This window comes from Ictidomys tridecemlineatus, chromosome 11 (assembly GCF_052094955.1).
Source record: "Ictidomys tridecemlineatus isolate mIctTri1 chromosome 11, mIctTri1.hap1, whole genome shotgun sequence".
Taxonomy (NCBI): domain Eukaryota; kingdom Metazoa; phylum Chordata; class Mammalia; order Rodentia; family Sciuridae; genus Ictidomys; species Ictidomys tridecemlineatus.
The window spans coordinates 124168886-124191596 of record NC_135487.1 but is presented as its reverse complement, the minus strand read 5'-3'; the positions used below and the strand labels follow the sequence as shown (position 1 = coordinate 124191596).

The 22711-nt window shown below is 49.8% G+C and overlaps 2 protein-coding genes across 2 annotated transcripts in view; both read right to left on the bottom strand.

Annotated features, from left to right (window-relative positions):
- Nucleotides 1-1193: 1193 nt before the first annotated feature.
- LOC144368432 (CD48 antigen-like) overlaps nucleotides 1194-22711 on the bottom strand; it is a 56740-nt gene continuing 35222 nt past the window's right edge. Inside the window, exon 6 of the mRNA XM_078027290.1 lies at nucleotides 1194-2130. Coding sequence (XP_077883416.1) covers nucleotides 2044-2130 — 87 coding nt within the window. The 3' untranslated portion in view covers nucleotides 1194-2043. The remainder of the gene's footprint in view (nucleotides 2131-22711) is intronic.
- On the bottom strand, nucleotides 5426-22630 carry LOC144368196 (uncharacterized). Its single transcript, XM_078026848.1, has 5 exons — nucleotides 22445-22630; nucleotides 9044-9075; nucleotides 7912-8120; nucleotides 6905-7198; nucleotides 5426-5667 (listed from the first exon to the last, which is right to left on the bottom strand). Exons 1-5 carry the CDS (start codon nucleotides 22628-22630, stop codon nucleotides 5453-5455), a joined length of 936 nt encoding a protein of 311 aa, XP_077882974.1. The 3' UTR covers nucleotides 5426-5452.

Below are 22711 nucleotides of genomic sequence, written 5' to 3'. Positions count from 1 at the left end.
TCATGGGACCCCAGTAGACCTCCAGGAGCTGAATCAGATGCAATCACACAAGGGTCTTTATTGCAAGCTTGAGTCTGAACTCACAACCAGTCCTGATGCAGCAGTCCTAGGGAGTGAGTCCTGGTCCTTTATTCAAGAGATTTTATAGGTTTTGGGGGGATACTCTATGCATCACAACATCACACAGCAAATCATTCCATACCTCAGGAAAATGAAAGGACAACTCTTAACATTGATTAGCACATTCATTGGTGGGAACAAGTTGGGTAGGGGTGATTGGTTAGTACAAGAGGGGGATTCCTTTGAACTGATTGGTTTAGGCCACGAGGGGTGTACGTGCTGAACTACATGGTTTCCCAACATGTTATCCACCACCATAAACTACTGGGGGGTCATCTGGCATCCCAGGTATTTCCCTGTCTCATGCTGATTGGTGGTTGCTAGGGGGTTGCTATGGGTCCTCAACCTAGCCTGACTGAGTCAAGGACACCTGGTGCAGCAGACCTCTCCTGTTATTTGCAGACAAACAACTCAGCAGGGTGGGTATGTGCCTAGAAAGGCTCTGTGGGTTTTTCCAAGGACAAGGGTCACGCCCCCTTCCTTGGACAGGCCTTGAGGTAGAAGCTGGTTTCTCAAAAATGGAGTCACATCAGTTTCTCAGTATCAGATCTTCCCACAGCTTCACCCAGCTGCCCCCAAGTGGAGGGAGGGAACCTTACACACTTTATTAACCAAGTGCTTCCTTCTTGGGCCAAGAGCAGAGCTGAAGCAGTTTCCTTAAGAAGGAAACCCATTGGGGCTGTGGCTCAGCTGTGGAGCGCTCACCTAGCAAGTGTGAGGGCCTGGGTTCGATTCTCAGTACCACATAAAAGTAAGAAATAAAATAAAGGTATTGCAACCAACTACAACTAAAAAATAAATATTAAAAAATGCAACCTCATTGGGACTGAGGGGATGGAGAGGACAGTAGAGTGAGACAGAGGGTATGACCCTAGAGATACATGTATGATGATGTGACTCTATGCCATGTAGAGCCAGAGGAATGAGAAGTTGTGCTCCATTTGTGTGCAGTGTGTCAACATGCATTCCACTGCCATCTATAACTAATTAGAGCAAATTTTTAAAAATAGAAGGGAGACCAGCAGAACAGAAGAAGGGGATCAGGGGGAGTGGGGAGGGAAGGGGGAATGAAATTGATTCAATTATGCTGTTTTATTGTTGCCCATATGAGTATATCATAACAAATCTCAAGGTGAAATATAATTATAATATGCCATTTAAAAAGGGAAAAAAATTCAACCTCGTCTGGGGAGTCCAGGGTCATTCTCAGGAAAAGAGACAGTTGAGAAGGACCTGAAATAACATGGATTCCTCTTCCCAGTCCACGGGATGATGGGTTTGCAGGAGTTTGAGGCTTAATTCCAGGTAGTACAGGGATCCAGGAAGGCCACTCTGGCTCTGGTGTGTAATGTGCACAAGAATCTCCTCCAACACACACACACACACTTAGCTCCAGAGAAACCCTGCACAAGGAAAGGAAGGAAAACCTAGAAAGGAAGTTGGGCTCCCACTCGCCACGCTGCCTCCATCAACCCCAATTCAGCGGCAGGACCATCTTCACCCCCTCCGCTGGGGCAAGTCAGCACCTCTTCACGGTGCCCACACCTGGACCTGGGGTCTCAGAATGGCAAGAGTGACGCAGCAGAGGTGGCGAGGCTCTGCCAGCTGCAGAGTCGGGCAAGGTTCTCTTTGGGAGGGCTTCTGAAAGGGAGGGGTCAGAAGCCACAGCAGTGACAGAGGAGGAACCCTGGATGGATGGCACGAGAGCTCTGAGCATGAGGGCAGCTGGGAAGGTGGCAGGAGAAGTGACAGGGCCACATGTGCCCACAGAGGTAGAGATGGCCACCAGGTCAGGCTCATGCAGACCAGCGGCATCTCGAGATGGACTAAAGTCAGAGGAAGTAGGCATCCGCAGGTGTCAGGTGCAGAGTGCAGGTGTCTCCCTAGTGCTGGGTTCTCCTCCCTCCTCCAAATAAGTCATCTTCAAGGCCCGGCCTGGCCTGGTCTCTGGACCACGCTGTAAACACTGGTGCAGGGCCCCTTTCCTTCCAGATGTTTCTCATCAATATCCTGAGAATACAAGAAAGAGGGTTCTCAGAGCAGCTGATGGACGGAGTGGCCCCAGAGAGACCAGAAGACAATCGACACCCATTAACATGAATAGCTTAAGCCAGGGATGGGGGAGCACATGTGTGGTCCCAAGACTTGGGAAGCTGAGGCAGGAGGATTGCAGGTTCTAGGCCAGCCTCAGCAAATTAGTGAGACTATGTCTTGAAATAATAAAAAAAAAAAAACATTAAACCTCTAGGGGATGGGAGGTATTAGGGGTGAACCCAGAAGTGCTTTACCACTGAGCCACATCCCCAGCTTTTTATTTATTTTTTTGAGACAGGATCTCACTATGTTGTTTAGGGCCTACCAAGTCACTGGGATTACAGGCTTGTGCCACCGACAAAGAAAATACAAATTATTTATTTTTTTGTAGTACTGGGTATTGAACCCAGGGCCTTGTGCATACTAGGCAAAAACTCAACCACAGAGTTACATCCCAACTGATTAGTCAGGGTTCTCTAGAGGAACAGAATCAGCAGGAAGTATAATTATCAAAAGGGACCTATTAGGTTGACTTTTACAACCAGGAACTGGATAGTCCACAATGGCCATCTGCAGGCTGGAGAGCTGGGAGAACCAGTAGCTTCAGTCCACGAGGCTGAAGCCCCAGAACCAGAGGGATCCACAGTGCTACCTGGTCTGAGACCTAAGCCTTCTGGAGAATCTCTGTGAGAGTCCACTTGGGAAGAATGAAGAAGCAAGAATCCTATATCCTATCGCAGTAGCAATCAAGAACCCATTCAAGAAGGAGTGAGCTTCATCTGCTGAGGCTTCTTTGTTCTTCCACCTTTTATTCCATCCAAGCCATCATCCTATTGGTTGCTGCTGCCCACACTTAGGGAGAGTCTTCAATTCAGTTGGCTATCCCACATGCCAACCACTCCTAGATACACCCTCATTGACACACTCATAATCCTCTTATTCCTTAGCATCTGTCTCTTTTTTTCCCTAAATATTTATCTTTTAGTTGTAGTTGGACCCAATACCTTTATTTATTTATTTTTATGTGGTGCTGAGGATGGAACCCAGTGCTTCACACTTGCTAAGTGAGCGCTCTACCGCTGAGCCACAACCTCAGCCCCTCCTTGGTATCTCTTAATCCAATCAAGTCGACAATTCAAATTAACCATGACACCAACCCATAAATTTTCTTAATACTCTCAACACAAAAACAGGTAAAAAGGAAAGAAAAAAATGCAGTGGAGATAGCACAGCAGATGCCTGGCTTTGGGCAGCCCAGGGCTGGGTGCCATGAGACCTGGCTGGTCACCACTCACAGCTCTTAGCTTTCTCTTGCCCTTCAGAGAATCCTGTTTTGTCACCTGTGCATAGACTGCATCGTCCTTGGCCCTGGGGTCCTCTGGCAATCCCGCACCTGAGTCTTGATAGATTGGAGCTTGATTCTGTGCCAGGGAAACCTCCAACCCTACACACACATACACACACACACACTTACACTCACACACACTCACACACACGCTCACACTCACACACACACTTATACTCACATTTCCACTCACACTCACACACTCCAACAAACTCTCACACTCACACTTACACTCACACACTCACACTCTAACACATACATGCACTCACACTCATACACACACCCTTACACTCATACACCCACACATGCACTTACACTCACACACACTCACACATGTACTTACACTCACACACACTTTTACACACACTCACACTCATATTTTCACACACACACACTTACACTCACACTCACATAACACACACAATCATACTTACACTCACACACACACTCATACTCATACTCACTCTCACACTCACACACAATCACACACTCACTCTCACACCTTCACACACACACTCACTTACACTCACACTCACATTCACACAGGCACTTAAACTCATAAACACACACACAGTCTCACACATGCACTTAAACTCACACACTCACACACTCGCACTAACACACTAAAACAAACTCACACACTCATATTTACACTTTCACACTCACACATACTCATTCTCACATACATTCACAATCACACATTCACTCTGACACACACACTCACACACTGTAATACACACACTCAGACACACTCACTGGAACACACACACTAACTTATACACACTCATTCTAACACACCCACACTGACACTCACCCATAGTCACACTCACACATGCACTTACATTCATATACACACACTGTCATATGCACTTACACTCACACTTTCACACACACACTAACACATTGTCACGTACATAGTCATACACTCACACACAAACACAATCACACTAACACACGCTCAGACTCACACACTAACACACTCATACTTACACTCTCACACTCATACAGACTCACACTATCACACTCATGCTTATACTCTCACACTCATGCTCACACTCTCACAATCACATACACTCACTATCACACACACTCACAATCACACACACTCACACTTTAACACACACTAACAGTCACAATCACATATGGACTTATATACACTCATACACTCACACTCACACACACTCTAACACACACTAATATATACACTCACACACACTCACTCTCACACACTCACACTCTAACACACACTCACTTATACACACTCATTGCAATACACACACAATCTAACACATGCACTCACACTCACCACAGTCACACTCACACATGCACTTACACTCATACACACACACTCTCACATGCACTTAAACTCTCACACTTTCACACACACACTAACACATTGTCATGTACACACACTGTCATATACTCACACACACAAACACAATCACACACTAACACACACTCAGACTCACACACTAACACACACTCATACTTACACTCTCACTCTCACACACCTTACACTATCACATTCATGCTTACACTCTCACACTCGTACATACTCACTATCACTCACACACACACACTTTAACACAAACGCACTCACACTCACAATCACACATGGACTTATACACACTCTTACACCCTCACACACTCACTCTAACACACTCACACTAATACATAAACTCTCATACACACTCACTCTCACACACATTCACATTCTAAAACACACTCACACTCTAACAGACATGCACTCACACACGCACTTACACTCACACACATGTACTTACACTCATACACACTCTCACACACACACACACTAACACATACACACACTAACGCACATTAACATATACACACACTCTCACACACACACACACACACACTCACACACAGAGCCAGGACCCAAGGCCATCATGGCTACACCCATCATCCCCTCTACAAGGCCTCTTCCTGCCATTAAAATGCAGGAGGAAGGAAGTCCAGGATCCAAGGGGAGAGGGGAGACATCTGGACCCAGAAAGGTAAGTGCAACCTGCCTCTCTCCATCTCCATCTCCTCCTTCTTCTTCTTCTTCTTCTTCTCTCGTAAGTGCCAAAGGAACAGGAACCCTCCGACTCCCAGGATGAAAAACCCAGCCAGGAAGGCCCCTATGGCGCCTCTCGAGTGGCCAGCTGTGGGCGTTCGTTTCCAGAGTTAGGAAAACAAGAGAGTTAAGAAAGGATACGGCAGAAGAGCAGCTGACACACCCATTGCCAGGGGAGGTGGAGAAGGCGTAGGTGTTAGGGGGGCCTGGTGCAGAAGCCGCAGAGGGAGGGCGTGGCAGGTCCACTCATTCAAGCAGTGGCCCAGGTCCTTCGTGGAGCAGGGGAGACGGGGATGAGCAAGGTGGGGTCTGTGCACAAGTCATCACCAGGAAGAGACAGAAGCTCTCAATCACCAGGTGAAGGATCTCACTATAGTAGAGGTTGACCCATGTCCAAGGTCTCCAGTGAGACCCCCAGGGACATGCACAGTCACCTGTGTGTGGGGAGCGGCAGGGGTTTCACAGATACTCAGTGTAACGGAAGCGTCCCCCAGGGGAGGGACAGCACAGGAGGCAGGGCTAGGTGGGGAGGCCAGGAGGCAGCCGTGAGTCCAGGAGGTTTGGTGGGCCATGTTGAACTTCCTCTGAGACTCCAGGGTGGAGGGGGACATGACCAGGGGTGGGGACTGCACTGACCAGTCAGGCTCCTCCAGCAGCCCCTGGGGGAAGACTGAGAGAGGACGGGGGCACACGGGTCCCAGGCATTCGGGGTCAGTGAAACACCTACTGGGCGCAAACTGCCCAGAACTGAGCTGGACACCTGGCTAAGAGGAGAGAAGGATGTGTCCCCTGCCCTCATGGTGTCCCACTCAGGGTGGACTCAGACCCAGAAAGGGATCTTTCCACTCAGGGGGGATGGCCGTGGGCAGCTCCTTAAAGAGGCTGCGCCTTCAGAGCCGGCAGTGGCTTCACACGTTAGGGAAGGTCAGCAAGCAGCTGTGTCCCTGTGTGGATGAGGCCACCATCAGGGACACAGGACCTTCTAAACCCTACATTCTATGGGGACTAGGTGGAGGTCCACCCCTGAGATGACACAGACAAAGGCCACAATCTGATCTGTATTTCCAAAGACGACTCTGGACACAGGGCATGGGGACGGGGTGGGACAGGTCCTGGAAGACTGCCCCTGGCCCACGGGGAAGGGCCTGGAGGTGAGGGATATTTAAAGACAGTCCTGAGCTGGATGCCACCCCACACTTCTGGATTGGAGTGACCAAGGGAAGGCAGTGCTCTTCATAAACACAGCAGCAAAAAAGCCAGGGACCCTCGGGCTCCAGAGCCACCTGACCACTCCCTGTGCCCCTCCCTCCTGCAGGTGCACTCACCTGGGCTACAGAGGTCAAGGAGCTGTAAGGTGGCATTTTTCTGGTCCACTGGGTTGCTGAGGACGCAGGTGAGGCTGACATTGGGCTGCCTCAGTGGCAGGCTCAGGGCCAGGGTCCAGGGGTTGGGGGGTCCTGGTGCCCCTCTCTGCTCCAGCTCACTGGGGGGGCCCTGGACCTCCCAGGTTACATTCAGGACCTCTAAAGCCTCTCGGGCCCCACAATCCAGAGTGACATTGCACCAGCTGGGCGTGATGGACGCTGACGTGGTCCGGATCTGGGCAAGGGGCACAGGATCTGAGGAAGGAGGGGACAAAGGAGACAGCCTCACACATGCCACACATTGTCCTCCAGAGTCTCACTGACCAGAGGCAGGAGCCCTAGGAGGAAGCTGGGAGAACATTACAAATAAAGCACAATTTCCCCAGAGCTACATGTTGACAAGTGACAGCAGCCACTTTATTAAGCTCATGTGATCTCACTAGATGAAGCAAGTCTAACTTTTTTTCCCATGAGAACATGATGGCTGAATCCCAGTTTTTAGGGACCATTATTTCTAGAAGATAGGGGTCTTCTGGAAGGGGAGGAAGCGTGGGACAGAAGTGCTTGTCTGGGGCCAGGGTCCTGTGTCCTGGGCCTTGAGCTGAGACAGTGCCTGGGACTGCACAGCCCGACTGAGGCAGGACACCAGGCCAGCTCTGGGAGGACCCAGAAAGCTGTTTTAAACCACGAGTATACATTGTTAAAACAGCAAAGGAAAACTAACACACAAAAGCAGTAAATTTAGTCTTACAAAGAAGAGGAAATGTTACTGAGAAAATGGCCAAATCCATTTCGTCTCCCAAAACACAGATGTGATTTTTCTCCCTGGTATAAAACCTCAGCTCTACTGTTTATGATGAATATCTGACTTGTTGGTGCCTGAGGAGAATCCTGCAGCATGTGGTCTCAGAGCCTCCTAGACTCAAGGAAGGAGGCTGGCCCTGGGACTAGATGAGGGTGTCACTTACCATAAACAGTGAGGTGGAAAACTTGTTTAATTTCTCTTCCTGTCTGAAATCTGGCCTGGGCCCAGTACTGCCCACTGTCCTGTGAGGTCAGATTGTTAACCTCAGGGATGACATACTGGGCACCTGGACCCTCTGCTTGTACTTGTCCTGGAGACTGAGCCACTGTGGATCTTCTGTCCCATTCTGGAGTCTCAGCATGTATATGCAGTCTGGATCAGAGCCCAGGCCCCAGTAGGTCTCTATCTTGGGATCCTCTGGCTCCTGGATCACTTGCAACAAGACCGAACCTCCCCGGATCGCCTTCAGATAAGTGCGGGTTCTGAAACCTTTAATCCCAGAACCATGAGCTCCAGAACTCTTGGCTAAAGTGCTGCAGGCACCTAGGGCATTGGGAAAGAGAACATGGATATTTCCTCAAGGAGAACAAGTGAAACAGACATTTTCTTCTTAACCAGTTCACGCAGCACCTTCCTTGACCCAGGGAGGCAGCCTTGTACAGTGAATTGGAACCAATTCTGGGATCAAATCCTGGTTCTGCTGAAGGTATTTCTGGGTGGGTTACTTCCCTGGAGTAACCTTCATTTCCTTATCCGTCTTGACATGGTGACATGAACTAAATGACACTGTGAATTGAAAGCGCCTAGCTCACTGTCTGGTACATGATGAGTGTGTAAGTGTAGGAGGTGGCTCCTCATGTCACTCAAGGATCCCTCTGGTGTTCACACCTCTGTGTCATCCTCCCCCACAAAGAGTGTGCACCTAGCAAAAATGATGGGATGTCACTTAATACAACCATTTTCAACCAGAGCACAGGTTCCTCCTGGCTAACTCCTGCTCCCTGTCCTCGGCCTCTCTCCTGCTCACTCTAGTGAGGCCAGTGGCCATACTGACAGCTGCCCCGTGGAGACACCCACGTGGCAAGGTCCTGAGGGCAGCCCCTGGCCAATAGCTAGTGAGGAACTGAGCTTCCAGGCAGCCGCCACAGGGAACTGCATCCTGTCCACAGTCCCACTGTGATGAGCTCCAAGCAGAAGCTTCCCAGTGGAACCTCGAGATGGTGGCACCCAGAAAACACCTTGATCTGTTTCTGCAAGACCCTGGGCCAGAGACCCCGCTGTCGAGCAGTGCTGACCCCAGACCCATGAGGGAGAACTCCTGATGTCGCTTTTGGGCAACCAGTCAGGGGGCAGCAGGTTGCCCCACAGATTAAAACATTCCTGAAGGTGCGTCCCCTTCCCCTTCTTCTAGAAAGTGAGTCACTCAACATAGTGTTGGTCGTGCCGTGGAATCGGTTATAAATCTCTGGGACGTGGGACAGGGAAATTCACGTCTCATTCGTAGGACATTGAGAGACAGTGAGGGCGGGGTTCCGCATGAGTGTGGCTCCGCCACCTTAAAGCTGAGCTGAGTCCACCGCATCCTCTCAGCCTCCCAAGGTCCCACACAGGGAAGGGGGACAGAGTCACACCTGGTTTTCCCCTGCAGCAGCTCAAGGGTGACCAATGTATTTCACGTTTTGAGACCAGATGATGATGGAAATGTGGAGGAGCAAGTGGAGCAGTTGGTGAACACACGTTCGAGCCACCAAGAGAGAACTTTCTTGGCAGCCCCTGGAGTCCCCATCAGTGTTCCTTAGTGGCTGTCCCCTGCACGGCCCTGGACAGCGGCCTCCATGAGCCCTTCCTCTGCCATCAGGCACAGCCCCAGGGAACCTGGGGACCCTCTCTTCTTCCTGGAGACCAGGTAGGTTTAACCTCCAGGGGAAAGCGCAGCCCAACCATCTTGTCCTGGAGGACGGACACTTCCTCCTTTCAGAAGCCCAGGCTCCACGGGGTGTGCCACACCCAGGACACACCCCAAATTTGCAGATTTCTCCTTGTGTCATGTCTCTCACTTGTGAGTACCTATAACATGCCCCAGTGTACAAGCGCCACATTTCCTTTTCCCAAGGAACCATCCATTCGCGGGCACTTGGGCTGCTCCCACATCTTAGCTGTTGGGAACAGCGTCTCAGTGAACACGCCAGCTTCAATGTTTGGCCCAGAAGTGGGGAGCTGGATGATATAGGAGTTTGGGTTTTAGTTTTGGAGGACCTTCCATTTCTTCAAAATAGCGACACTAATTTACATTCCCACCAACAGAGTCTGAGGGTTCACTTTCTGCCTATCTTTGCCAGTGCTTATGAACATCCATCATCGGAATAACAGCCATGGGAACAATGTGACTGATATCTCCCTGTTTAAAATTCTCATTTCCCTGATGATCAGAGATGTTGAGGATTTTTTCATAGTTCTGTTGGCTATTCATTTCTCTTCTTTGAGAAGGATCTGTTCAAAACTTTAAATCATGTTACCTGTTTCCTTGCTATTGAGTTACTTAGTTCTTTACCCATTAGGGCTATTGGCCCCATATCGGACGTGTGCTTTGCAGATATTCTCTCCCAAGACATGGGCTATCTCTTCACTCTGTGGTTTCCCTTGCTGTGCAGAAGGTTTTTAATTTGATGCAATTCGGTCAATTTTTGCTGTTGGTGTCTGTGCTTGGGAGTCCTCGTCAAGACATCACCACCCAAGCTCATGGAAGTTTTCCTTTATGCTTTCTTCTAGAGGTGTTAGAGCTGCAAACCTTATGATTAAGTCTTTTATCCATTTTGAGTTGATTTTTTTCTCTTTTTAAAATTTTTTATTCATTGTGGTCACCACAGTGTCTGTGTCCCCCTGCCAGCATTGTAAGAGGGTCCTTCAGGGAAGCTAGTGTTTTGTGCTCAACAGGAACCTCAAGGTCTGGCAGAGGCTTTCATCAGCTGGTCTAAAGGGCACAGCTGCAATGTGGCCTCCTGGGCAAGGTCTGCAGACCACATCTGCACAGGGTGTGAGGAGGGAGAGTCCTTGGGCCGGAGATCTGAGGACACCAGCCCTGAGGTCCCCCTCAGGAGCAGAGGCAGAGAAGACCAGGTCAGGGGAGGAGCTGAGGAGCAGGATTCCTTCCCTCCCTTGGGGGCTGAAGAAATGACCACAGGGACAGCTCAGGGTGTCCTCTCTTAAGGAGCCCTAAACAGGCTCCCCAGCTGTGACTCCCTGTCAGGTGACAGGATAGGACAGGTCAGGACGAGAAAGAGCAGAGGCCTTACAGTGGCCACAGAAAGCCCTGTGTGAGTGGAAGCCCTGGGTCACCCTGGAGGGGCTTCAGAGGTGAGCTGTCAAGACCCTCCTGTTACAGAGCAGGGTGTCCCCAGGGGAGTGGAACAGGAGAGCAGGGGACAGAGTCCTTGGAGTGGCCGAGCACAGCTGAGACTTCTGGCTCACCCAGGGTTGGACAGCCAGCCTGGCCAGACTCCCACTTCCTAGAAGAGGGAACCACAAATACAGAGGAGGGTCAGCCTCAGCCTGTGGGAGGATCTGCCCCCGAGGCCCAATGGTGGGTGACATCAGCAGACAGAGAAGGGAGGCAGAGGGGGAGGCAGCAGGAGCTCTCTGACCTACAGAAGATGCTCATCCTAAACAAGGCAAACAGGAGCCATGGAGCACATGCACTTGCCAGGTAGAGTGTGAACTTCATACTACAAAATTAAAAATGCAACCGTGAGCATAGAATATGGTTCCTCTGTGTGTCATATCATCATGTCCCTATCATCTCCTTCTCACGCAAACAGCAGTTCCCTGTCAGCTGATGCATGAAGCCCTAAGTACCTTCCTTGATGACCTCTCCACTGTCTCCATGTGTCTCTCTCTGGGGTCCACAGTGACCCAGACCCTTCTCCAGCTCTCTGCCAGCAGAATGGGGCATTCAGTAAATGCTGTTGCTATCAATGTGGAGGAGTTGCCACAAGTCCAGAATGACACCCTCTGCAGTCACCAGTGTCTCTGGAAAATCCAGTGTGAAACTAGCTGTTCTCAGGTTCCCTCCTTCCCTTCCACACTTCCCCATCCACCACATGCGGGAAAGGGCTTGTGATTTAATAGGGAAGTTCACTACCACCCTCACCATCACTGCTTCACCTCCATCTCTCCCGCAAGCAAGGCTGAGACAACAGGGGACAATCCAGAAACCAAAGAAAAATGCAGCTGTGGAACTCCAGGCTTCCAGAAAGGACGCAGAGCAATTTAGGGGTGAGGCTCCTTCCACCAAGAGCCTCTTACAAAGCTCCTCTGCAAGGAGGTTTGTCCCATTCAGATCCAGGGAGGGCAGGCCTATGGGGCAGCCACTTCAACCTTCCCAGTTCCTGTGTGGCCTTGAGCGAGTCACTGTCTCCCTCTGGATTCAGAGTGCGAATCCCCCTCCTTCCCTCCCTCTTCCTTGCTTTCCTTCTTATCTTTCTTCCTCCCTGTTCTTTTTTCTTTTCCTCTGTAATTTTCCAACCTCAGAGCCTACTGAAGGAAACACTAGACCATTTAACATACTTCTTACTTACACAGCATTGTGAAAAGGGGAAAGTCTACACTTTGCTGTTCACAAAAGTTGTCCATTTAAAAAAAAAGTAAAAAAGATGTGAATGTGTGACTGATGTGATTCTGCAATTTGTATTTGGGGTAAAAATGGGAGTTCATAACCCACTTGAATCAATGTATGAAAGATGATATGTCATGAGCTTTGTAATGTTTTGAAGAACCAATAAAAAATAAATAAATAAAAAAGAAAAAGTTCTCCATTCATAAGTACCACACACTAATTGATGTGCCACTAGGCAAGTGCTTTACCACTGAGCCCCAGCCCCACCCCCAGCCCACTGCTTGTCCTTTTATAAAATAAGGACTTCATGGCACTCAGTTCCCTGGATCTTCCTGAGGAGAACCAGGCATCTCCCTCATGGAAACTGGACATTCTTCCCAGAACACTGGGGCACTGTTTCCTTAGCCTCCATGACATCCCATGCTTGAGAGGCGCAGATACTGCTCAGTTTGCTCAATCTTTCCCCAATTGATGGTGCCTCCTGTTTTTCCAGGGTTTTCCAGGAACAGTGATGAGATAAGCAAGGTTCCATCTGAGGTCTCCTGGCCGGAGGCGTTTCAGGATGGGGAAAAGGAGCGCAGAACAGAGGAGCTTCCTCCAGCTCAGACACCAGGGTTCCAGTAGGGCCCTCCACAGAAGAGCTGCAGAGGCCCTGAGGACCCTGGGGGCCCAGGAACAGGCTCTTGGTCTGTCTCCATCCCTCCCCAGGCAGCTCCAGCCCCTCCCTGCTGCTGCAGCCCAGGTGGCCTCAGCTCCCTGGCTATGGTCCCTCATGCAGCCAGGGCTGCCCAAGCCCAGGGTCCCAGTTCGTCACCACAAAAAGGCCATTTTGCTCTTTCCGTTCATCCTGGGCTCTACCCACACTGCACTGGTGAATTATAACAGTGCGGCTTTCTCTTTTTGTTTCCCAAAGGCATCAGAGCCTAACAGCCCCCAGGACCGAAGGGTCCCAGCTGTCCCAGCACCCCAACTGCCCTCCCTTCCAGGAAACCCAGCTACTCACAGAGCAGGCTAATGCCTCCCAGGAGCCTGGTGGTCCAGCAGAGGTGGGGGTCCTGTGAGCTGTGTCCCATCCTGGCTGCCTGCCAGCCTCTTCAGCTGCAGAGGAAACATCAGAAAGGGGAACTAGCAAGAGGAGGAGCTTCCCTGCTCTGAGGGCAGAGCCACAGGCCAGTGTTAGGAAGCCCACCAGAGTTCACAGAATCAACTTCACTCGCTCTAAGAAATTGCAGAATAACTGTAGGAACGACCAGAGCCTGGATGAACATCTGGTCTCTGACATCTGTTGGCAAGCCCCTCCTGCAGGCACAGCCAGCTTGTCTCAGGCAAACTCTCCTGCCCACATCCAATGGGTGAACAGCTCTGCCCAGGCAGCCCTGATCCCAATGCCAGCCTGTGGCCACCACAGAAGTCCCCCTCTTACAGGCCTGAGCTAAGCCCTCCTGAGTTCCACGGCTTTCCTCTGCACTTACCCCATTCTAAAGCTCATTTATTGTCTGATATTCCAAGAACTTCAACTGTCAGTTGCCTACGGGAGTAACTGTGGTCAAAAAAACACCAAACTGTACTGGAGAGTGGTAACCACCAAATATTTGCACTCAGTTTTGATGGAGAGGCCTCGTGGCTTCTGAGCTCTCATTGGTGCTCAGGCAAAGACAAGCCCTTCCCTCTGTTCTGCAGGCCTCTGGAACTGTTTAGATTTCGGGGTGGGGGCAGGATTAGGGGATTGGATCCTACAGAGGGCAGCAGGATAATGGCTGGAAACCAAGGGCACAAAGGTCAGTCAACAGACATTCCAGCTGACAGGTGCCAGGGACTTTTCAGAACACCATGTCTCACATTTTCAACGTCCCAGCCATCCTACCCTAAGATATGATGTGGTATACAAAGACAGAGAGCCCTGGGTTCAATCCCCAGCACCACCACAAAAAAATTAAAAATCTAGGGCTGATCATGGTGACCAACACATGTAATCCCAGCTACTCAGGCAGCTGAGGTAGGAGGATGCCAGGCAAATTCAAGGTCAGCCTGTAAAAACAGTGGGTTGGGATGCGCTTCAGCAGTAGGGTGCCCCTGGATTCAGTCACTAGTGCCACATACAAAAAAAAAAAAAACAAACAAAAGAAAAAAAAAGCCTGGAGAACAAGATGTCCATAGAGGCCTTGACATTTTTTCTTTTTCTTTTTTGTTAGAGCTTTAGAGTTACACATAGTAGTATGGAAATTGATTTCAGTTCATGACCCTCCCTTCTCCCCCATCACTCTCCCCTCTCCCACTCTCCTTCCTCTGCCCTACTCGACTTCCTTTCCCTCATCTCTTAATTCATATTCGATTGGCTCTTTATGTTATCCTATTCTTCTCTCCCTCTTCCCTTGGTCTTAGTCTAGCTTCCTCATATGAGAGAACACATTTGACCTTTGAGTTCTGAGTTGGCTTATTTCACTTAACATGATGTTCTCTATTTCCATCCATTTACCACCAAAATGCCATCATTTCATTCTTTTTTATGGCTGATTAGAATTCCAGTATATGTATACACCACAATTTCTTAATCCACTCATCTATTGTCAAGCATCTGGGATGATTCCAAAATTTGGCTGTTGTGAACTGTGCTGGTAGAAACACTGAGGTGGCTGTATCCAGACAGTGTGCTGAATTTAGATCTTTTTGGGAGATCCACCAAGGAGTGAGATAGCTGGGTCACATAGTGGTTCCATCGCTAGTTTTTGAGGAACCTCCATACTGCTTTCCAGAGTGTTGTACTAGTTTGCAGTCCCACCAAAAATGTACAAGAGAACCCTTTTCTCCACATCCTCACCAGCATTTATTATTGTTCATATTCTTATGTCATTGTGACTGGAGACAGAGGAAATCTTAGTGTAGTTTTGATTGGCATTTTCCTAATGCCAAAGATGTTGAGCATTTTTTCTATATATTTGCAGGCCATTTGCATTTCTTCTATTGAGAAGTTTGTTTTGTTCTTTTGCCCATTATTAATTAGGTTCTGTGTGTGTGTTTGTGTGTGTCAAGATTTTTTAGTTCTTTTTATATCTTGGGTACTAGTCCCCATCAGAGAAGCAGCTGGCTGAGATTTTCTCCCATTCTGTAGGCTGTCTTTCTTCTCTTGTTTCATTAGTTGTGCAGAAACTTTTTACTTTGATGGTCCCCCACTTATTGACTCCTGGTTTTATATCTGGTGCCCTGGGGGTCTTGAGAGGGAAGCTGGTGTCAGCGAGTTTAAGATGGAAGGTCCACTCCATGTTTCCTTCCAGCTGTCGTAAAGTTTCTGGTGTCATTCCTGAGACTTTGAGCCATTTCACTTTGAGTTTGGGGCAGGGTGAGGACAGGAGTCTACTTTCATTTTCTACATGAAGCTATCCAATTTTCCCAGCACCATTTGTTAAACAGGCTGTCTTTTCCCCAAGATATACTTTTGGCACTTTGTCAAATGTCAGACAGCCCTAGGCAGATGGATTTGTCTCTGTGTCCTCTGTGGTGTTCCATGGGTCTTGCTGTCTGTTTTGATGCCAATGCCATGCTCTTTGTGTTGCTACTACAGCTCTGTAGCATAATTTCAGATCTGGTATTGCCACAGGCCCCTGATCATCTCAATCCTTACCTGAGGGCCCCTGTGCCCCTAGATTCAATGATCAAGTTCACCTGCCAGTGCCCAGCCCTGCATCTCCACTCACTGCCCCTGCTGGGCCTCAGCCCCTGTGCTCCACTCTACCAGAGTCTCCACTGGTGCCCACACCCACGTGCCAGGGCTGCACTTGTCACTAGGCTCTCACCAAATGCTGTTCCCAGTCTCAGTCAATAGTCCCATTCATACGTGGCCTTGCCCTGGGCTCCTTCCTCTGCTGACCCCAGAGCAGTTGATCAAGCACCTGATCAATCAGATCCATCACTCAGCACCACAGATACAGTGATTTTTATTGTCCAAAAATCCTGGTGGAAAGGCAGAGTGAATGCAGCATCAGCTGTTCCTGGCACTTAGTGGTGAGGTCAAGGAAGCAGAGCTCCTAAGCCATGGCCTGTTCTCAGCTCTCCCCCATTTTGTGGAACTGACCCCACCTCACCCTCTCCCTGGCCCAGCCCAGAATGTGCCCTGGATGCTTTCATGCTGCCCACTGCCCCTCCTCACCCTCTACTGCCTGTGCCGGGTTCCCTCCTGTGTACCATGGCACTTGGGGAGGAAGGTGAACTCTTCTCCCACCTGAAGGCACAATCCATTATTAGCAGTGGGACCTGGCACTGCTGTGCTGTGTGTGGGCGAGGTTGCAGTGGACCAGCTGGTCGACCTCAGCCTTCACAAGTTTCCTCCAACCTTCCTGATCCCACTTTCCCTGGTAACTGTCTGCTCTGGAGTCGACTTCCTCTGCTATGAGTCAGTCCTCCCTTTCTCCTGAGAATGACTGTGTGGCACAGCTTTTTCTCTCCTCTATTAACTACTAATATCGTCTTACAGTCAAACCAGATGGGGAGCTATTGTAAGTGAGGACCCCCCATTAGCCCCTCATCCAGTGGCCCCTGGGCTCCCCCAGCTGAGATGCCTCTTGGCCACCTGCTGCCCTCTCCTTGTCCCCCATCCCCTCAGAAGCCATGTTAAAAGGTTCTGATGTTGGGTCACTCCACTGTGGATACAAAGCCTCTGGTTTTCCTGTGGATTTTATGAGATCTCTCACCCAATTCTGTTTTCTTCACAGCCTCAGTTTTCTTCTCTCCCATTCTTACTCTCTATGTGAGTATTATATGCCTGACAGAGATACTGACTTACAATTTTCTTTTTTGCTGTGTCTTTCGCTGGCCTTGGTATTAGTGGAATCCTGGCCTTGGGAACTGACTTGGGAAGTGTCCCCCTTCTTCTATCTTTGGGAAGAGCTGGAGATATATGGTGCTACTTCTTCCCTTATATTCGTAGTGTTACCAGTGAAATCACTTGGTCCATGTTCCTTATTCATTATTGATCTATGCAGACTTTCTCTTTGTGATTCAGCTTCAGTAGTTTGTATGTTACTAGAATGTATCCATTTCTACTAGGTTTTCAGATAATTGTTCATTATAATCTTTTATGATTCTTTGAGTTTCTCAGTAACAACTATAATTTCTTTCCTCTTTCATTCTGATCTTATTTGATCATTGTCTTCTTAGTCTAGCTAAAATTTTATCAATTTTCCTAAAGCCAACTCTTAGTTTTATTGATCTTTTCTATTGTTTTCCTAATTTTCACATTTTTTTTTAAGTCGTGAAATTGAACTCAGGGCCTCACACACTAGGCAAGTCCTCTAGCCTGAGCTACAGCCCCAGCTGTTGTTGTTGAATTTTGTTTTCAATGTATCATATTTTGAGATAGGGTCTCCCTAATTCACTCAGTGTGGCCCTGGATTTGCGATCCTCCTGCCTCAGCCTTCCAAGTCACTTGGATCACAGGACGGCTCTCTGGGTTTCCCTCCACATGGAGACTTCTGCCGTGTTCACTTTCAGACTGCGTGTGTCCTCAGGGTTCCCGGAGCCTCCTGTGATCATCACACAGTGGCCCCTGTTTGATTACTCAGCCTCTCTATTCCTTTTCATTGGAGAATTTAACCCACTTACAGTCAAGGTCATGACTGGTAGGCCAGGGCTGCCATTCTGTTCCTCCTTTTGTGGGCTTTCTTGTAAACCTTTTTCCTTTCTTCCACTTCTGCTGTTTTCCTCTGTGATCAGGTGACTTACTCCAGGGGCATACTTTCATTCCTTACCATTTAACATTTATGTATCTCCCATAAGTTTTTGCTTTGTGGTGGCCACGAAGCTAACAGAAATATCTTATAGTTAGGCTGCCTTACGATGGCAACAAATTAGTAAAGAAGATGAAGAATTGTGATTACGGGTGACTACAGCCCTCTGGTCCCAGGTCCCTTTGTGTGAGGATGGCCTGAGGCCTGAGCCTCAGCAACTCCGTTTTAAAAACCCCAGTTTGAAACCCGCAGTCTCCCCAGGCACACCCTCCAGTATGGCCCCTCACCCTGATAAACAGAGTGAAGCCCCTGGCAGGCTGTCCTCCCTGATAAGAGGGAAAGGAAGAAGATCAGGAGGGAGATCAACAGGCCAGATGTTTCTGACCCCAGGGAAATGATGTCACTGAGAAATCCTGTGGTAGCTGGTAAAGATTGAAAGGGGCACCAAAAGCTGCAAAATTTAGTATAAATAATAGAGCTGATGAGCAGGGATTCAGCCAGCAGAAACAAGGATGCACTCGAGCTGGAGCACCTGATGAGGACCTGACAACCCATCACTGGTCATCATTTCCTGATCCTTTCATGGTCCTTACCTCTCTCAAACTCTACTGTCTCATCTGGACCTTGGTGAGAGTCACAACTTCTCCCTAACAGTCATCCTCTCCACGCCAGAAAGACTGCCTTGGTTCTGGACCTGGACACCATGGTCTAATTGAGTGTCCATCTGCTGCACTTAAGACTTAAGTTTTTTTTTTTTTAAGAGAGAGTGGGAGAGAGAGAGAGAGAGAGAGAGAGAGAGAGAGAGAGAATATTTTTTAATATTTATTTTTTGGTTCTCGGCGGACACAACATCTTTGTTGATATGTGGTGCTGAGGATCAAACCTGGGCCGCATGCATGCCAGGCGAGCGCGCTACCGCTTGAGCCACATCCCCAGCCCAAGACTTAAGTCTTAAGGCTTAAGACTTTTGAACTTAGCATGCAGAATGAATGTCTTTCATTAGCCTGTCATGATTAGGTGTTCTGCAGTGCTTAGAATTAATCTAGAATTCTTTGCTGTGAATGGATCGTGTCTATTGCAGTGCCTTGCATTAATGACTGTCGTTTTCTTTATTAAGAACCTATAGAGAGAAATCGTATTGAGTAATTTGAGTAAATAAAGCATTGAAAGAGGCAGAAGCACGTGGACATTCTTAACTTTCCCCTCACCTGCATACATGGATGTTAAATAAAGACAGGTGTGCTGTTCCATGAGCGGCATTTGGGAAGTAGCTTTACTCTGTGAGACTGGGCACCTCAACAGTAGCCATTCTTGGGTTGAGGAGCCCCCAAATGTGGGTGATACAAAGTCCTGGGTGAAGGTCACTGATGGGCCCCTGTGCCCACGGCAATGAGACTTAGCCCTGGGCAAAGTCCCACAAGGTTCAGGATGGGGGGAGTCTGACCCATGGATACATGGGTCCTGTTCAACCTGGTATTGCTGAATCCCCACAGCAGAAGCGTCCCAGAAGCTACATCATCTTCACATCCACCCCAGTCTACAAAGCCCTGCTCCTGTGAGAGGTCTTGGGAACCATGGTTACGTTTCCATTTCACAGATGTGAAAGCTACATTTTCAAAGCATGAAATTGGTAAACACAACGTCTAGAAAGTTCTTAAGTGTTAGAGCCAGAACTAGGCCCAGGCCTCCCATCTCCCTGTCCAACAGTTTTCCCAGATCCAAGCTCCCCTCAGGGAAGAGAATCTTCCACATTAACAAGGCACATGAAACACCTGGTTCAAGCCCTAGTTTGGCCAAGTGTCAGGAGCTTGGCCCTCGACAACTGATGTCACTTCTCTAAATTCGGTTTCCTCATCTGTAAAGTGGGGGCAATTTTTCTACCTCATTAGAAAATATTCCTGAAGTGTCTGTTCCCCTTCATGTTGCTCTTGAGCCCTCTCCTTGTCCCCCTTCCCAGGTCACCTTCCTGGCTTCTGCACCCCTCAGTAGGTGCTGCACAGCCACATCCGCTTGATCCTATTCGCAGGGCCCTGTTTTCCTCCAAGACCCTTCACCTCTCAGGGAAACTCTGACAAGCCATGCTGAGCCACATGAAGGTCAGCCAGCGCCAGGAAGCACCTCCCCTCCACACGGCCCCCAGCGAGAGGACTGAGGCCTGTGGCTGCAGCTCAGCACGCACACACTGCTGCCTCCACTGGTCTTCTGGCTGCCAGGAGACCTTCCCCAGCAATGAGCCACGGCCTCCCCCAGGGACAGGGAGCACTGTCCTGCACAGGAGTCTCACAGTCTGCTTTCACAAGGTCTTTTCACCTCAGTCTTGTCCACTGTCCTAACTCCATTTACTTTTAAACCTGGAGATTCGACCAGGGGTGAAGATAATGCTCTGCTTTATGCATATGCCCCATTCCCACCCAGGGCTCCTGCCCAACCTCAGTGTCAGTGACACTCACACCCCAGCCACATCAGAGACACCATTCTACTGGGCTCCCCTGCTTCTGGAGCAGGTCATTTGTAGAGAAGTGGAAGACCAGCCACGCAGGCTTCCTGAGTGGTTCTCTTCTCTACAGTTCTCAGCATCTCTCACTATGAGTGTGGGTGGTCAGACCTAACCCAATACCACCTCTCTCCACCCACGGGCCTCAGGCCACAGCTACTCTCCCCCAGGAAACACTGTGGCTCTGCAGACTTCAATCTACAGCCCCCAGAACGTGCCCACAGTCTACGGGGGTTCCTCCTGATTGGGCCCTTCCTAATGCATCACCTACGCTCAAGAACAAGACCAGCAGCTCAGCTCAACCACCTCCGCAACATTTAGCAGATACGCACTGAGGAACCAGTACCTTCAATAGCCCACCAGGGGCTGTTCATTGGGGGAAAAACACTTATAGGATTCCATCCCATGCCCTATGGACCTCGGAAGTGCCCCCATCATCCTGCACTCTGCCCATCTGCTCCCCTACCTGAGGTGAGACCCTCCCTGCCAGCCCATCAGATGTCTGCTGACATCCAGGTGAAGCTCCCATGGACCAGGCAGCTTCAGGATGAGGCCCAGACTCCCACACACAGATTTAGTTGCTCAGGGCGTCAGGGGGTGAGGGTCAGGAGGAGGCCTGCGGACGGCTGGCTCAGAACTTCCGACAGCTTCGCACATCAGAGCCCACAGCAGCCTCACTAAGGGGCGTGGGGGGGGCACTGCACACCCACTCCCCCCAAGGGCCTTCACCCAAGGCAGGGAGTGTTGGTGTAGATTTCCTAAGACAAACCCAGTATTGGGGTCAGAGCCAGGAGAAGAGCAGGCTGAGGAGGGCCTGAGGAATGTGGATTCCTTTTCTACTCGACATGGAGATGAGTTTGTAATAGGCAACAGCTAAGTTCAGGTGAGCTATGGCCCCAAGTCTCCTGTGTATTAGACACTTCCCCAACACCCCCTCCCCCTCCCCCATGCACACAGACACACACTCAGACGCACACAGAAACACACACACAGACACACAGCCTGACACCCAAGGGAGTCCTACACCAGGTCTACAAAGGAGCCTGGTTTCCCATCATGCATGCTGCCTCCACCGACCCCCAGTTCACCCTGCAGAACCCATCTTGACTCCCTCCTCTGGGCGAGGTCCATGTCTCTTCACTGTCCCACCACCTGTGCTGGTGTTCTCACAGGACAGACCAGTGACACAGCCGAGGTGGTGGGGATTGCCACCTGCACAGTCAGGGGGGTTTGCTTTGGGAAGGCTTCTCAAACTGAGGGGCCAGGGGCCAGGTCAAGCACAGAGGAAGAGCCCTTTCTTGGCTGGCATGAGGGTCCTCAGTGAGGGGGCAGCTTGGGGAGGCGTCACAAGAAGGAACAGGGCCATGTGTGCTCAGGAAGACGTGGACTCTCCAGGGCCATCTGGAGCTGGACTGAACCTGGAGCAGGTGGGCGTCTGTGTGTGTCAGGCTCAGAGCACAGTCTCTCCCAAGTGCCGGCTTCTGCAGCTTCCTTCAATGAAACCATCTTCATGGCCTGTCCTGGGTTAAGGACCACACTGTAGACACCAAGGGCAAGGTCCCTCTCTTCCAGATGTTGTTCATCAATTCCTGGGAAAGCAAGGCACAGTGTTCCTTGGACAGCAGAGGGAGAGAGGGCCCCGAGGTACTGGCCTACAAGCAACACTCAGTACAGTGAACTGCCTATGGAATCCCCTGAACAAACCAGCACAGGTTTGTCAGTGATGGACTTTCTTTGTTAATCATGTTGGTGTTACATGAATAGGTCAAGATCAGTGGGAACAGAAATAGTGTATGCTTGATATGGGGAGCCCTAGGCTAGGCAGTGTGACCTAGGGGTGTCCAGGCTGGTCACCACTGCCAGCTCTCACTTTGTCCTTGTCCTGCCAAGACTCCTGCTGTACCAGCTGTTCACAGTTGACGTCATTGCCCTCGACCTCATGGCCCTCCTGCAATCCTGGACCTGAGTCATCCCAGGTTGCAGCCAGATTCTCCAGGGAAACCTCTACCTGTACCCAGTGCCAGGAATCCAAGGCTGTCACCTTTACCCTCCTCATCTTCTCCACAAAGCCCACCTACTGTCAGGAAGATGTAGGAGGAGGGGAGCCCAGGGCCAAGGGGAGAGGGAGGTTTCTGGG

Coding starts and splice junctions, on each gene's coding strand:
- LOC144368196 (XM_078026848.1), bottom strand. CDS start 22,630: ATGAGGAGGGTAAAGGTGACAGCCTTGGATTCCTGGCACTGGGTACAG. Junction 8,121..9,043: donor TTCTCCCTCATGGGTCTGGG/GTCAGCACTGCT, acceptor GCTCTGATCCAG/ACTGCATATACATGCTGAGA. Junction 5,668..6,904: donor CCTTGACCTCTGTAGCCCAG/GTGAGTGCACCT, acceptor GAACGCCCACAG/CTGGCCACTCGAGAGGCGCC.